Source organism: Gekko japonicus, unplaced genomic scaffold (assembly GCF_001447785.1).
Source record: "Gekko japonicus isolate JY-2015 unplaced genomic scaffold, Gekko_japonicus_V1.1 scaffold78, whole genome shotgun sequence".
NCBI classification, from domain to species: domain Eukaryota; kingdom Metazoa; phylum Chordata; class Lepidosauria; order Squamata; family Gekkonidae; genus Gekko; species Gekko japonicus.
This window is the reverse complement of record NW_015165236.1, coordinates 1,163,905-1,177,659: the sequence shown is the minus strand read 5'-3', so window position 1 is coordinate 1,177,659 and position 13,755 is coordinate 1,163,905. Positions and strand designations below refer to the sequence as shown.

The following is a 13,755-nucleotide window of genomic DNA, read 5'->3' as shown; positions in this document are numbered from 1 at the left end:
TCGGACCCCAGCACCGCGAATGGGTGGAAGAAGGGGATATTCGGGCCCCTTATCTGATCCGTGAGTTCCACAGGAAGTTCCCGGACAAACCGGGAGGTCTCCCGCCCACACTGGGAGTTCCCCCGCCCTGCCCGGGAGATGGTGTTTAATGTGTATTTTTGAGGGGGCAGTATGTCAGCAAGCTGCCATGGTGTTCTGTGTTATTTGTGTCTTTGTACAACAGTTGCTCACCCCCCCCTGCCTGTTCGCTAGTATTCTCTTCTGCTGTAATGCCTAAGCCAAACAACTGGAGGATGTATTGGGGGAGTTCGCTTCACTGCCAGCTTGTTGCTTTTAGAGCCTGGGAACTGCACCTGTGTTATGTCTGGAGATAGCCTGGTTCTCAGGGAATGAGCGCGAACCCGTTTTAGCTTACCCGCCAGCGGGAAGGTGACCTATTGGTTATGTACCTGTTTCAAATCCCTTTATTATGCTTGCCCTAACCGTTTGTAGTCAGTTCTAACAAAGAACGTGTTTGAGTATCTTCCAATGCTTTGAAATAAAATCTTGCTTTTAAAACGTGGATTTATTCTCGATGCTTGGGATCCCAACAGGCAGGTGGGGCCGAGAGAGCTCTTGACAGAAACTGTTCTTTTTCAAGGACAGCTCTTGTCAGAACTACGGCTTGCCCAAGGTCATCCAGCCAGGTGCAAGTGGAGGAGGAGTGGAGAATCAAACCCGGTCCTCCCAGATTAGAGTCCACGCACTTAACCACGGCACCAAACAGGAGCACCTTAAAGACTAACTAAAACTTAAAGACTAACTTAAAGACTAACTAAAACTTGTGGAAGGGTTTGCGCTTTTGTGAGTCACTGCTCACTTCAGATATCTCGAAAGCTCCTCCCCTGCCACAAATGTTGTTCGCCTTTAAGGTGCTACTGGATTCTTACTCTTTTCTACGGCTACGGGCAGACTAACACAGCTCCCTGTTTCAATCTATCCTGTCAAGTCATCCTGTGTTCTGTACCCGGGCTGGGTCGGAGTAAAGTCCACAATTCCCTGCGGGTTTGGGGTCCGGCCAGTGTCTCCCCACCTTGCTCGGGGACACAGGGCTCAACACAACACGTTGTCCTATAAAAACTTCTCTTTCAAAAAAAAGGAAAGGAAAAGACACCTAGATCTCAGGGCCGGAAGCAACTGGTTTAAAAGGCAAAGAAAGCAGAGATCTTCCACCTGGACAGACTCCCCGTCCCTTCCCCGACCTGTCCAAGGGCCGGCTTGCCTGGACTCCCCGCAGCCATGGGGCCGATTAAACTGACTTCCCTTCCCTTCGGGGGGGGGGGCTTACCCAGGCAAGCCAGGGGAAGGCATGGGGGTGTGGCCTAATATGCTAATGAGCTGCACTGTCAGGGAGTGTGGCCTAACATGCTGATGGGTTTCTGCTTCTGGGTGTGGCCTATTATGCTAATGAGTTCCTGCTGGGCTTTTTCTACAAAAAACGCCCTGGTTCCGGCTCTTTTGCCTGCCAGGCGTACATTTTACTCTTCTTCCTTGCCTTCTGTTGCCGTTTGCAGTGACAATTTCTGGTTCCATAGATAGTGTTGGAATCGATTAGGGGACCCTACAGCCCAGAGAGCCGACTGGTTCTTTTGAGGCTGGTCCCAGGCTGAGAAATGCCACCACAGTCCTGCCCAATGCTTGTGAGCAAAATTTCTCCTTTGTGAGCTAACGGCATTAAAGTTGTGAGCGAGCGACTTGGCTACTGCGTGAATTAGTTTGCTCTGGAGCCCTCCTTCCTGAGCGGAGACAAGAATGTGAGAGCCAGGGCTAAAAAAACTGTGAGCTACCTCACACTGACTCAGCTTATTTATTTAATTCTTTATATTCTGATTTGTATCCCGTCCCACCCCGCCAGAGCGGGCTCAGGGTGGCTCACACAAATTAAAACACAGATCAACCACCAAATCATTAAAACCTTTAAAACAGTTCATTAAAACAATACAATATTACTATATTAAGTGCTAGCGATGTTATTGCAATCTCACAACGGTGGGTGTGCTGTGTGAGTGCATACCCTAGGGTGTTCATTTCCCACACTGATCTTACTTGACGCGCACACCAGGAACCAGGCTCTACAGTTGTTACTAGTGATGGCAACTTAGAGGGAACACGGGTCCCTGTCCATCTCCAGCCAGGTAGCCGGAGGCCAACGAGGAAGCAGTCAGACCGACTCTGGCATGGCTCACGAATGTTTCACAGTATGCAACCAGGGGTCATTTCCTGCAGGAGTGCACAGGAGCGGAGCTCCGGCAGTAAAGAGCCCAGGGGGCGGGCACATGCAACAAGCCCCACCCCCTGCTCCCAGTAGCCCTCAGTCAGAGCAAGAAGCAGCCAGGTAAGCTGCAGAGCCCCCCGCCCCCCCCCCCACACCCACCCACCATCGCCCCAAAACAGTCCAGTGGCACCATTAAGACCAAGTTTTATTCAGGTAGAAGCTCTCCCTCCTCTGCGAGGACAGATCTGCGCGTTCCCCCCCCCCAATAGCTAGCATTCCAAAACAGTCCAGTGGCACCTTTAAGACCAAGTTTTATTCAGGGACAAGCTCCCCCTCCTCTGCAAGGACAGACCGGCATGTTCCCCCCCCCCCCAATAGCTAGCAATTCAAAACAGTCCAGTGGCACCTTTAAGGCCAAGTTTTATTCAGCTACAAGCTCTCCCTCCTCTGCGAGGACAGATCTGCATGTTCTCCCCCCCCCCATAGCTAGCAATCCAAAACAGTCCAGTGGAGCCTGAGCGGTGGGTGTTGCCTTCTGACACACTTCCGGTGATGTCAGGGGGTGTGGCCTATGCAAATAAGTTATGCTAATGAGCTCCTGCACCTCTTTTTCTACGAAATGACCCCTGTATGCAACACATGTCCTGTCCTTTTCTGAGCATACCTGGCTAAACAAAAGAGTTATGTATCTATTTCATGTGTACCCAGCCTTTTGCCTTAGTGGGGAACAAAGCCGCTCACCACCTCCTCTCTTCCGTTTCGTCCTCACAACCACCCTGTAAGGTAGGTTAGAGCTGAGAGTGTGCGTGACTGGCCCAAGGTCACCCAGTGAACGTCCACGCAGGAGTGGGGCTCTGAACCCGGGCCTCTTCAGATCCTCTCCCTGATGCACTAACCACTGCACCACGCTCCCCAGCGAAAAACGGGAGGCGTCGTGCTTCCTTACCAGTCTGCTTCATCACTGGGCCAGCCTGCCCCTCCCAAGCCGCAGAAGCAGCCGTAGCGCAGGTAGGCAAAGGGGGTGCGCCCGGTCGTGCACTGAATGGCCCCCGCCAGCTGGAGCAGTCCTCTTCGCCGCCGAGAGGGAGGGCCTTCTGCCGCTGCTGGGGGAGTGGGGGGGGGGGAGAGAGAGGAAAAACATCTCGTCAGTCCTGGCAGAGTCCTCCGTGGACCAGCAAGGCCATCCCTGGCCCTCGGACCAGAAACCCCAGCTCTGACGGGTGGGTGAGGCCCAGGTATGAACCGGAGGAGAAGGGTGGCCTGGATTGCTAAAGGCATGGGATCCGAATCTTCTAATGTGCTGGGGCTGATAGACTTGGAAGTGGTGTGGGAGCAGTGGTGTTTTCCTGCTTCCAGAAGGTTGACCGTTGTTTGCCTGGGTAGTTACATTCGAGTCCGGTAGTGCCTTAGAGACGAATGAGATTTCCGGGGTATGGTGATGATCAGTATTCCCTCTAAGCTGAGTCAGTGTGAGCCAGCTCACAGTTTTTCAGCCTCCAGCTCAGACATTTTTGTCTTAGCTCGGGAAGGATGTGGCTCCAGAGCAAACTCATTGATGCAGGAGCCAGATCACTCGCTCAGCACTTTAATGTCAGGAGCTCACAAAGTAGAATTTTCGCTCACGAGACTCCACAGCTTAGAGGGAGCACTGATGGTGATGGGGATATTGATTATAAGCAGTGTTCCCTCTAAGCTGAGTCAGTGTGAGCCAGCTCACAGTTTTTCAGCCTCCAGCTCAGACATTTTTGTCTTAGCTCGGGAAGGATGTGGCTCCAGAGCAAACTCATTTATGCAGGAGCCGAATTGCTCGCTCAGAACTTTAATGCCAGTGGCTCACAAATTCAAATTTTCGCTCACGAGACTCCACAGCTTAAGGGGAACACTGATGGTGATGAGGATATTGATTATAAGCAGGGCTCTAGTCGGGGGGGGAGCTCTCAGGTACGGAGCTCCGGAAGAGACCCTCTAGGGGGCGGGGCGGTCACGTGGTGAAGCCCCGCCCCCTTCTTTACCCCGCCCTCTGCTTCGATCCTCATTCCGTTTGGGAATGAGGATGAAGCAGGAGGGTAAGTAGCCGGGCCTTCTGACACACTTCCGGTGATGTCAGGGGGTGTGGCCTTCTGTCACTTCCGGTGATGTCAGGGGGCGTGGCATATGCAAATAAGTTATGCTAATGAGTTATGCTAATGAGCTCCGGCAGCTCTTTTTCTACAACAAGACCCCTGATTATAAGGTTTTTACAATTATTTCATTTTGGTATAGAAGTCTCTTTAATTGTTAAAGATATAATTTCCTTTATCGTTAATGGCTCATCGTTGACTTTAGGAAAGTTTTTGCCTGTTCTTTAAAGGCAGAATCTATCCCAAATTTTGTAATTCTGTAATATTCAAGTTTTATTGTTTGATCTTATACATTTGAAATATGTAATATATTTGGTAATGTATCTGATTTTACTTGTTGTACGTAACAATCCATAACACTTTACAAATTTGATTAATCTATATTTCTCCTCGTACCCCTTTTTTTCCTTCTGTATCCCACCCTTTGAAGAGAAAATAATAAAAAATCATTTACAAAAAGAGAGAGAGAGATTTCCAGGGTATGAGTCTCGAAGCTCCCTTCATCAGATATAAGTAGGAATGGAGATACAAGTCTCTATATTCTAATCAGAGGGTTGTAAAAAAGGGTTCATAAAAGATGCAAAGATACAATGCGTATTGTAATCTTTACTCAGCAGATGCTAATTTTCTGCCCCCGAGCATTTCCCCTCTGCACTAATCATGCCAATCGCCGCGTGCATCGTACCTTTGCATCCTTCCCGAGCCTCCTTTACAATACCCGTCTTACGTTCTGACTGGGATACAAGGACTCGTGGAGGTCTCCACCGCATGTCTGATTGAGGGAGGCGGGGCTCTTGAAAGCCCCTCCCCTGAAAGTTTGGTTGGTCTCTAGGTGCTACTGGGCTGGCATCTGGCCTCCAACACAGCCACCCTCTGAGAACCCTGTTTTTGAGCCACCGTGCCCGTTTTAAGCGGCCACCAAACTGCCCAGAAGCAGTCGTGCATCGTTGATGCCCCGTGTGCAAGTTCTCACACGTGCACTAATGAAGCGTGGCTTCGCCATGTTCATGCGCCCCCTGCTGATCTTTTTCTCTGGGAGCGGCACGTGCGACACGCCCTCGTCTGCCTCTGAGAATATTTCAGGATCCTCCCCGGCTGCCTCCAGTCTGTTGGTTTGTGACGATGAGGAAATCAGAACTTTGTTTCACGCGTGAAGCCGTCTCATACTGAAATCGGACCCTTTGTCCATGCCGGTCAGTATTTTCTAGTGAGATGGGCAGTGGCTCTCCGGGGTCTCAGGCAGACACATAAAAACCTCAGAAGAGCCCTGCTGGATCAGACCAGTGAGGGTCCATCTAGTCCAGCATCCTGTCTCACACAGGGGCCTGCCAGTTCCTCTGGGGGACCAACAACAGGGCAGAGAGGCCGAGGCCTTCCCCTGAGAAGAACCTCAGAAGAGCTCTGCTTGATGAGAGCAGTGAGGGACCAACATCCTGTCTCACATAGTGCCCAGCCAGTTCCTCTGAAGGGCCAAGAACAGGGCACAGAGGCCAAGGCCTTCCGCTGAGAAGAACCTCAGAAGAGCTCTGCTTGATGAGAGCAGTGAGGGACCAACATCCTGTCTCACATAGTGCCCAGCCAGTTCCTCTGAAGGGCCAAGAACAGGGCACAGAGGCCAAGGCCTTCCGCTGAGAAGAACCTCAGAAGAGCTCTGCTTGATGAGAGCAGTGAGGGACCAACATCCTGTCTCACATAGTGCCCAGCCAGTTCCTCTGAAGGGCCAAGAACAGGGCACAGAGGCCAAGGCCTTCCGCTGAGAAGAACCTCAGAAGAGCTCTGCTTGATGAGAGCAGTGAGGGACCAACATCCTGTCTCACATAGTGCCCAGCCAGTTCCTCTGAAGGGCCAAGAACAGGGCACAGAGGCCAAGGCCTTCCCCTGAGAAGAACCTCAGAAGAGCTCTGCTTGATGAGAGCAGTGAGGGACCAACATCCTGTCTCACATAGTGGCCAGCCAGTTCCTCTGGAGGGCCAGCAACAGGGCAGAGAGGCCGAGGCCTTCCCCTGAGAAGAACCTCAGAAGAGCTCTGCTTGATGAGAGCAGTGAGGGACCAACATCCTGTCTCACATAGTGGCCAGCCAGTTCCTCTGGAGGGCCAGCAACAGGGCAGAGAGGCCGAGGCCTTCCCCTGAGAAGAACCTCAGAAGAGCTCTGCTTGATGAGAGCAGTGAGGGACCAACATCCTGTCTCACATAGTGGCCAGCCAGTTCCTCTGGAGGGCCAGCAACAGGGCAGAGAGGCCGAGGCCTTCCCCTGAGAAGAACCTCAGAAGAGCTCTGCTTGATGAGAGCAGTGAGGGACCAACATCCTGTCTCACATAGTGGCCAGCCAGTTCCTCTGGAGGGCCAGCAACAGGGCAGAGAGGCCGAGGCCTTCCCCTGAGAAGAACCTCAGAAGAGCTCTGCTTGATGAGAGCAGTGAGGGACCAACATCCTGTCTCACATAGTGGCCAGCCAGTTCCTCTGGAGGGCCAGCAACAGGGCAGAGAGGCCGAGGCCTTCCCCTGAGAAGAACCTCAGAAGAGCTCTGCTTGATGAGAGCAGTGAGGGACCAACATCCTGTCTCACATAGTGGCCAGCCAGTTCCTCTGGAGGGCCAGCAACAGGGCAGAGAGGCCGAGGCCTTCCCCTGAGAAGAACCTCAGAAGAGCTCTGCTTGATGAGAGCAGTGAGGGACCAACATCCTGTCTCACATAGTGGCCAGCCAGTTCCTCTGGAGGGCCAGCAACAGGGCAGAGAGGCCGAGGCCTTCCCCTGAGAAGAACCTCAGAAGAGCTCTGCTTGATGAGAGCAGTGAGGGACCAACATCCTGTCTCACATAGTGGCCAGCCAGTTCCTCTGGAGGGCCAGCAACAGGGCAGAGAGGCCGAGGCCTTCCCCTGAGAAGAACCTCAGAAGAGCTCTGCTTGATGAGAGCAGTGAGGGACCAACATCCTGTCTCACATAGTGGCCAGCCAGTTCCTCTGGAGGGCCAGCAACAGGGCAGAGAGGCCGAGGCCTTCCCCTGAGAAGAACCTCAGAAGAGCTCTGCTTGATGAGAGCAGTGAGGGACCAACATCCTGTCTCACATAGTGGCCAGCCAGTTCCTCTGGAGGGCCAGCAACAGGGCAGAGAGGCCGAGGCCTTCCCCTGAGAAGAACCTCAGAAGAGCTCTGCTTGATGAGAGCAGTGAGGGACCAACATCCTGTCTCACATAGTGGCCAGCCAGTTCCTCTGGAGGGCCAGCAACAGGGCAGAGAGGCCGAGGCCTTCCCCTGAGAAGAACCTCAGAAGAGCTCTGCTTGATGAGAGCAGTGAGGGACCAACATCCTGTCTCACATAGTGGCCAGCCAGTTCCTCTGGAGGGCCAGCAACAGGGCAGAGAGGCCGAGGCCTTCCCCTGAGAAGAACCTCAGAAGAGCTCTGCTTGATGAGAGCAGTGAGGGACCAACATCCTGTCTCACATAGTGGCCAGCCAGTTCCTCTGGAGGGCCAGCAACAGGGCAGAGAGGCCGAGGCCTTCCCCTGAGAAGAACCTCAGAAGAGCCCTGCTGGGTCAGACCAGTGAGGGTCCATCTAGTCCAGCATCCTGTCTCACACAGGGGCCAACTTGTTCCTCTGGATGGCCAACAATAGCCCATAGAGAGGCTGAGGCCTTCCCCTGATGTTGCCTCCTGACTCTGGGATTCAGAGGATTAGTGCCTCTGAACATGGAGGTTCCCCTCAGTCCCTTGGGTAGTAGCCACTGACAGGTTTATCCTCCCGGAATCTATCTAATCCCTTTTTAAAGCTGCTTATTCCGGTGGCCATCACCACATCTTCTGGCAGCGAATTCCACATTTTAATCACTCTCTGTGTAAAGCAGTATTGCTCCTAATTCCGACTCCTGAGTGCCTCCTGGTTTATCTTTCTTCTGCCTGCCTTGTTCGCACACTTGCCTGCTTATTCGTGTCGTGTGGGAACGGCACCAGGGCTTCAATGCACGGACCCACCCAAAGGTGTACAGTTCAGACCCGCTTCTGAACTCATCACCTGCTCGGGGAAAACTGGGACACTCTGCCCCTCGTATTTTTCTCTCTTCCCTTCCTGCAAGGCACTTGGGAGGACAGCTCCCGCTGCTCTCGCCCCCTCATTTGGCCATCGCAACCACTGGCCCGGGACGGGTGTGGTCAGGCGCACCCAGGATGTGACCCTGAGCCGACTCTCTGCGCACCACGTGCTCCTCTCCCACCCTTGGGAGTCATTTGCGCAGGGAGGTTCCTTTGTGTTTGTTTTCCTTAGACGATGATTCTCTTTCAACCTGACTGATTGGAATGGTGGTAAGAGGGCGGTCCTTTTGCCTGCAAAAAGGTCAAGTGGCCCAACACGCCGCTTGGGACCGATACAGGCGGGGTAGGCAGCCTGGCTTGGCCAGTGCTGGCATTATGCAAATGCCAAGTGGATGAGGAAGGGTGGGGAAACCTGCCTCCATTTTCTTCTGCTTAATGGCCAAGATCCATCAGAGTCTCTGTGCCCCCAGGGGGGGATGAGGACTTGGGTTACTGAAAGAGCACATCCCTCGGAGAGAGCCGATTTTGCTGTGTTTCACAAGAGAGAGGAGGGGGCAGTCCCCCCCCCCCAACTGGGCAACCCCATGGGGCCTTTGTTGTCAGCTGCGCTTGAAGGGCTGTCCTATAGAGGATGGTATGGTTTTCTGTTGCCCCAGAAGGTCGGGCCAGAACCTACGGGTTGAAATGAAATCTGAAGAGTTTTCGGTTAAAAGTTTAGGAAGAACTTCCTGACAGTTGGAGCAGTTCCTCAGTGGAACAGGTTTCCTTGGGAGGTGGTGGGCTCTCCTTCTCTGGAGGTTTTCAAACAGAGGCTCGATGGCCCCATCTGACAGCCATGTGGATTCTGTGAACTTGGGCAGATCACAAGAAGGGCGGGCAGGAAGGGTTTCCTCAGTGCTGAGTTCTCGTGGCCCTTTCTGACACGCCCGGGGAAATGCTGATCGCCATGTTGGGGTCAGGAAGCAATTTTTCTCCAGGGCAGATTGGCTAGAGATCCTGGAGGTTTTTTGTCATCTTCTGGGCATGGAACAGCAGTCACTGCGGGTGTGTGGCGGGGGAAGTATTTGTGAATTTCCTGCATTGTTCAGGGGGTTGGGCTAGATGACCCTCTAAGCTGTGGAGTCTTGTGAGCAAAAATCCTACTTTGCGAGCCACTGGGATTAAAGTTGTGAGCAAGCGATTTGGCTACACTGCATAACTTCATTTGCTCCAGAGCCCTCCTTCCTGAGCCAAGGCAAAAATGTGTGAGCCTGAGGCTGAAAAACTGAGCTAGCTCACACTAATTCAGCTTAGAGGGAACAATGTCCTGAAGGTCCCTTCCAACTCTATGTTTCTATGGGTTTTTGGAGCCTGTATCAAGAGGCGTAACAACCGCCATCGCGCCCAGCATGAATCAGCAGCTGCAGGCCTGGTCTTTCCCCGGGTTCTCTCTCTCTCTTTCTCTCACCTAACTGCCTCCCTCTGCTCTTTTCTCAGCCACTGCCTCTGTTTGCTGTAGCCAGCTGGGCAAATTAAACAGCACCTTTTTTATTTACCCTCCTGGGCACGCCACAGTTCCAATGGGCAAATCTGGGGAAACCAACGCCCGTTGGCGATTTCGCTTGGCGGATTCCAGTCTACCCGGATCCTCCGTCAGGAAGGGGTTTGTTTTGCGGATCAGCTGTGCCCTTCCGTCTTGAGACTCCGTGCCTGCAAACAGGCCTCTCAGCCAATGTTCCCTCTGAGCTGTGGAGTCTTGTGGGCAGGAATTCTACTTTGTGAGCTCCTGGCGCTGAAGTTGTGAGCAAGTGATTTGGCTGCTGTATAAATTAGTTTCCTCTGGAGCCACATCCTTCCTGAGCCACGACAAAAACGTGTGAGCCGGAGGCTAAAAAACTGTGATCCAGCTCACACTAATTCAGCTTAGAGGGAACACTGCTCTCAGCCATTTTCTCCTCCCAGCAATGGGCTTGCTTATGGGGGACCGCCAGGCCTTTGCTGACGACTGGGACAAAGACTTATCTCTTGGGGGCCAAGGGGGCCCTCAAGACCGTGGGGTGCTCTGTGAGACCTCTGTAGCATCTGCCATGCAGAAATCCTGTCCTACCAAGGTGGGGCCACTACACTCCACCCATTGTGGATCTCTCGGGCAAATCTCTCCCGGCTTCCTCTCGCACTGCCACGTGGGGGTAATGATTACCCTGTCCGGCTTTGCAGGGCTGTTGTAAAAATATCTATGAAAAGGCATTTTGTTGATGCCAAAGTGTAAGACACCTGTGACTCTCTGGCCTGGTGGAGAGCAGTGTTCCCTCTACGCTGAGTGAGTGTGAGCCAGCTCACCGTTTTTTAGCCTCTGACTCACACGTTTTTGTCTCCGCTCAGGAAGGATGGCTCCAGAGCAAGCTGATTTATGCAGGAGCCAAATCGCTCGCTCACCCCTTGAATGCCGGTAGCTCACAAAGTAGAATTTTTGCTCACAACACAGCATAGAGGGAGCCTGGGTGGAGAGGCCATTGCATAGCCCTGACTTTTAGCAAATGTCCGTTAGTGTGATCGATCGATCTCCCCAGCAGATACTGGGCAAGAAAGGACACAAGACGCCTGTCACCGTCTTGGGGGCAGGAGAGCCGCTTAGCCCTGCAGGCGTCCTGGAAGCGGAACACGAAGAATTCCTCTGCACAGAAGTGAGACCCTTCCTGGAGGGCTCTAGGCAGCACCGAGTGCGAAAGCTGCAACCGGGATCGGGCTACCTAGGTGTTCTTCCTAGTTGCCTCCCGTTTGCTCTGTACAGGCACGGGCTCTCTCTTTTCTCTCTCTCTCTCTCCTCGCTCTCTGGTGTCGCTTCAGGATCCATCTCCCTGAGCTGCCTTTCCTTTCCGGGTGCCCTGCTTGCAATAACTCTGACCCTGACAAAGGGAGCAGCACCGGCTGGGGGAGGAACAACTCCCTTTTTCAGCTCTTCTACCCCCCCCCTTCACGCCTCGGACACTAACCTTCTCTTTCACCCCACAATCTCCTCTTCTCCTTCTCAGCTCCTGCCCTCCCCCCCCCCGGAACTTGCAGCCCACCTGAGACCTGGGCAGATCCGGACTTTTAAGGCCTGCCTGTCAATGCGCCCTCTAAGCTGTGGAGTCTTGTGAGCAAAAATCCTACTCTATGAGCTCCTGGCATTCAAGTTGTGAGCGAGCGATTGGGCTACACTGCATGAATTAGTTTGCTCTTCTGGAGCCCTCCTTACTGAGTGGAGACAAAAATGTGTGAGCTGGAAGCTAAAAAAACTGTGAGCCAGCTCACACTAACTCAGCTGAGAGGGAACGCTGCTGCCTTTTCTCTTGGCCGTTCCCTCTTCTCCTCCCTCCCCCTCGGCTTCGGGAATTGTTCCTCCTGTCTTCGTTGTTTTGTTTGGTCCAGCCCCGTGCCTTTACTAAACATGTAAGAAGAAGAAGAAGAGAAGAAGAGATTCGGCAGAGAGGAAACAGGCCTCTGTTAGCAGGCCCCAGGGCAGCGATTCCAGATGCTGCTTTCAGCCTGCGGTTCTGTGGGTGGCCACATCCCACCCTGAACGCACAGCCACAGTCTCAGAAAGCTTCCCTTGGCCAGCTTCCCTTCCCTTGAAGCTTCCCTTCACTGCCCAAAGGTGTCTCAGAGCAGCTGACAACCTCCTTTCCCTTCCCCTCCCCACAACAGACACCCTGTGAGGCAGGTGGGGCTGAGAGAGCTCTTGACAGAAATGGCTCTTTTTCAAGAACAGCTCTAACAGAACTAGGGCTTGCCCAAGGTCATCCAGCCAGGTGCAAGTGGAGGAGGGGGGAATCAAACCCGGTTCTCCCAGATTAGAGTCCGCGCACTTCACCACGACACCAAACTGTATGGTTAAATGAGCTTAGCAAATAGGTCTGTTCAAGTAGCCAGCAACTATTGCTGCTAGTCCTCCTGCCCCCACCACAAATAACATATGCCCACGGGGGGGGGGGAGACCTTCCACTTTCCCAAAGTTCCTCCTCCTCCCGCTGCCGGGTTGCCCGCAGGTGTTTTCTCCTTGCCGCAGGTGAGAAGCCGTTTACAAATCCCAAGCACAGCAAACACCACAGCTCAGGACTGAATGTACCGCAGGACTGCCCTGCGGCATGTCCTGTCCCCCCAAAATGAAACTGGATCGGGGCCACTGGAAGCTACTTAAGTCTCCTTTGGCTGAAGGGTGACATGATTGAGGTTTATAAGATTATGCACGGGATAGAGCAGGTTGAGAAAGAGGTCCTTTTCTCCCTTTCTCACAAGACAAGAACTCTTTGTGGGCACTCCATGATATTGCTGAGCGGTCAGGTTAGAACAGATAAAAGGAAGTCCTTCTTCACCCAAAGAGGGAGTAACACGTGGGATTCACGGCCACAGGAAGTGGTGGCGGCTACAAACATAGACGGCTTCAAGAGGGAATTAGTAAGCATATGGAGCAGAGGTCCATCAGTGGCTATTAGCCACAAGGTATAGGTAGGGACTCTTGGTCTGGGGCAAGTGATGCTCTGTATTCTTGGTGCTTGGGATGGGAAGCAACAGTGGGAGGGGCTTCTGGAGTTCTGGCCCCACTGCTGGACCTCCTGAGGGCACCTGGTATTGTTGGCCACTGTGTGACACAGAGTGCTGGACTGGATGGGCCATTGGCCTGATCCAGCATTGTGTTCTCTGATGTTCTTATGGCCAAGGGAAGCTTTCTGAGACTGTGGCTGTGCGTTCAGGGTGGGATGTGGCCACCCCCGCCCCCCGGAATGGGCATTTACGGCTTTCGCATGTCTCCAGGCACAAACGCGGAGTGTCACACGAGCGCATCTCGGCCCCATAGAGGCTGTGCTCTGTGGCAGTTTCTTGAGCTTCAGGGTGAGACGTCCAGTGTCCCTCTAAGCTGAGTTAGTGTGAGTTAGCTCACAGGTTTTTAGCCTCCAGCTCACACAGTTGAATGGCAACTTGAATGCCAGGAGCTCACAGAGTAGGATTTTTGCTCGCAAGACTCCACGGGTTAGAGGGAGCATTGGAGGGGGGGGGGACAGCCTCTGTCTGTTCCCGGAGCTGGGGAGCAATCCAGAAAGGATGTCCCCCCCCAAGCCGCCAAGGAGGCTTCACAGGCGGTGCCCCCCCACCCAGAGGTAGGGATTTCAGAAGCTGCCCTGTCGAGTCAGGCAGCTGTTCCTGTCCAGCCTCCCCTGCTGTGGGGCAGAGAAGGGCCTGGCTCCTCACCTCTGAGACGGTTCTTCGCGGGAACCCAACCCTGGACCTAGTGGAGGGCTGTAACCCGGCGCAGAACCTCCACGTTCGGTGGCAGTGTACCTGTAAATGACAGCCTGTGAAGGGACTAGAGGGGCCTGGGAGTGGCGGGGGGGGGG

At 53.5% G+C, this 13,755-nt stretch overlaps 1 protein-coding gene across 1 annotated transcript in view; it reads right to left on the bottom strand.

Annotated features, from left to right (window-relative positions):
- The window catches only part of LOC107109286 (group 10 secretory phospholipase A2-like), a 27,680-nt gene that overhangs the window by 10,380 nt on the left and 3,545 nt on the right, over window positions 1-13,755 (bottom strand). The window contains exon 2 of the mRNA XM_015409883.1: window positions 3,201-3,440. Within this exon, the coding sequence (XP_015265369.1) occupies window positions 3,201-3,440 (240 nt within the window). The remainder of the gene's footprint in view (window positions 1-3,200; window positions 3,441-13,755) is intronic.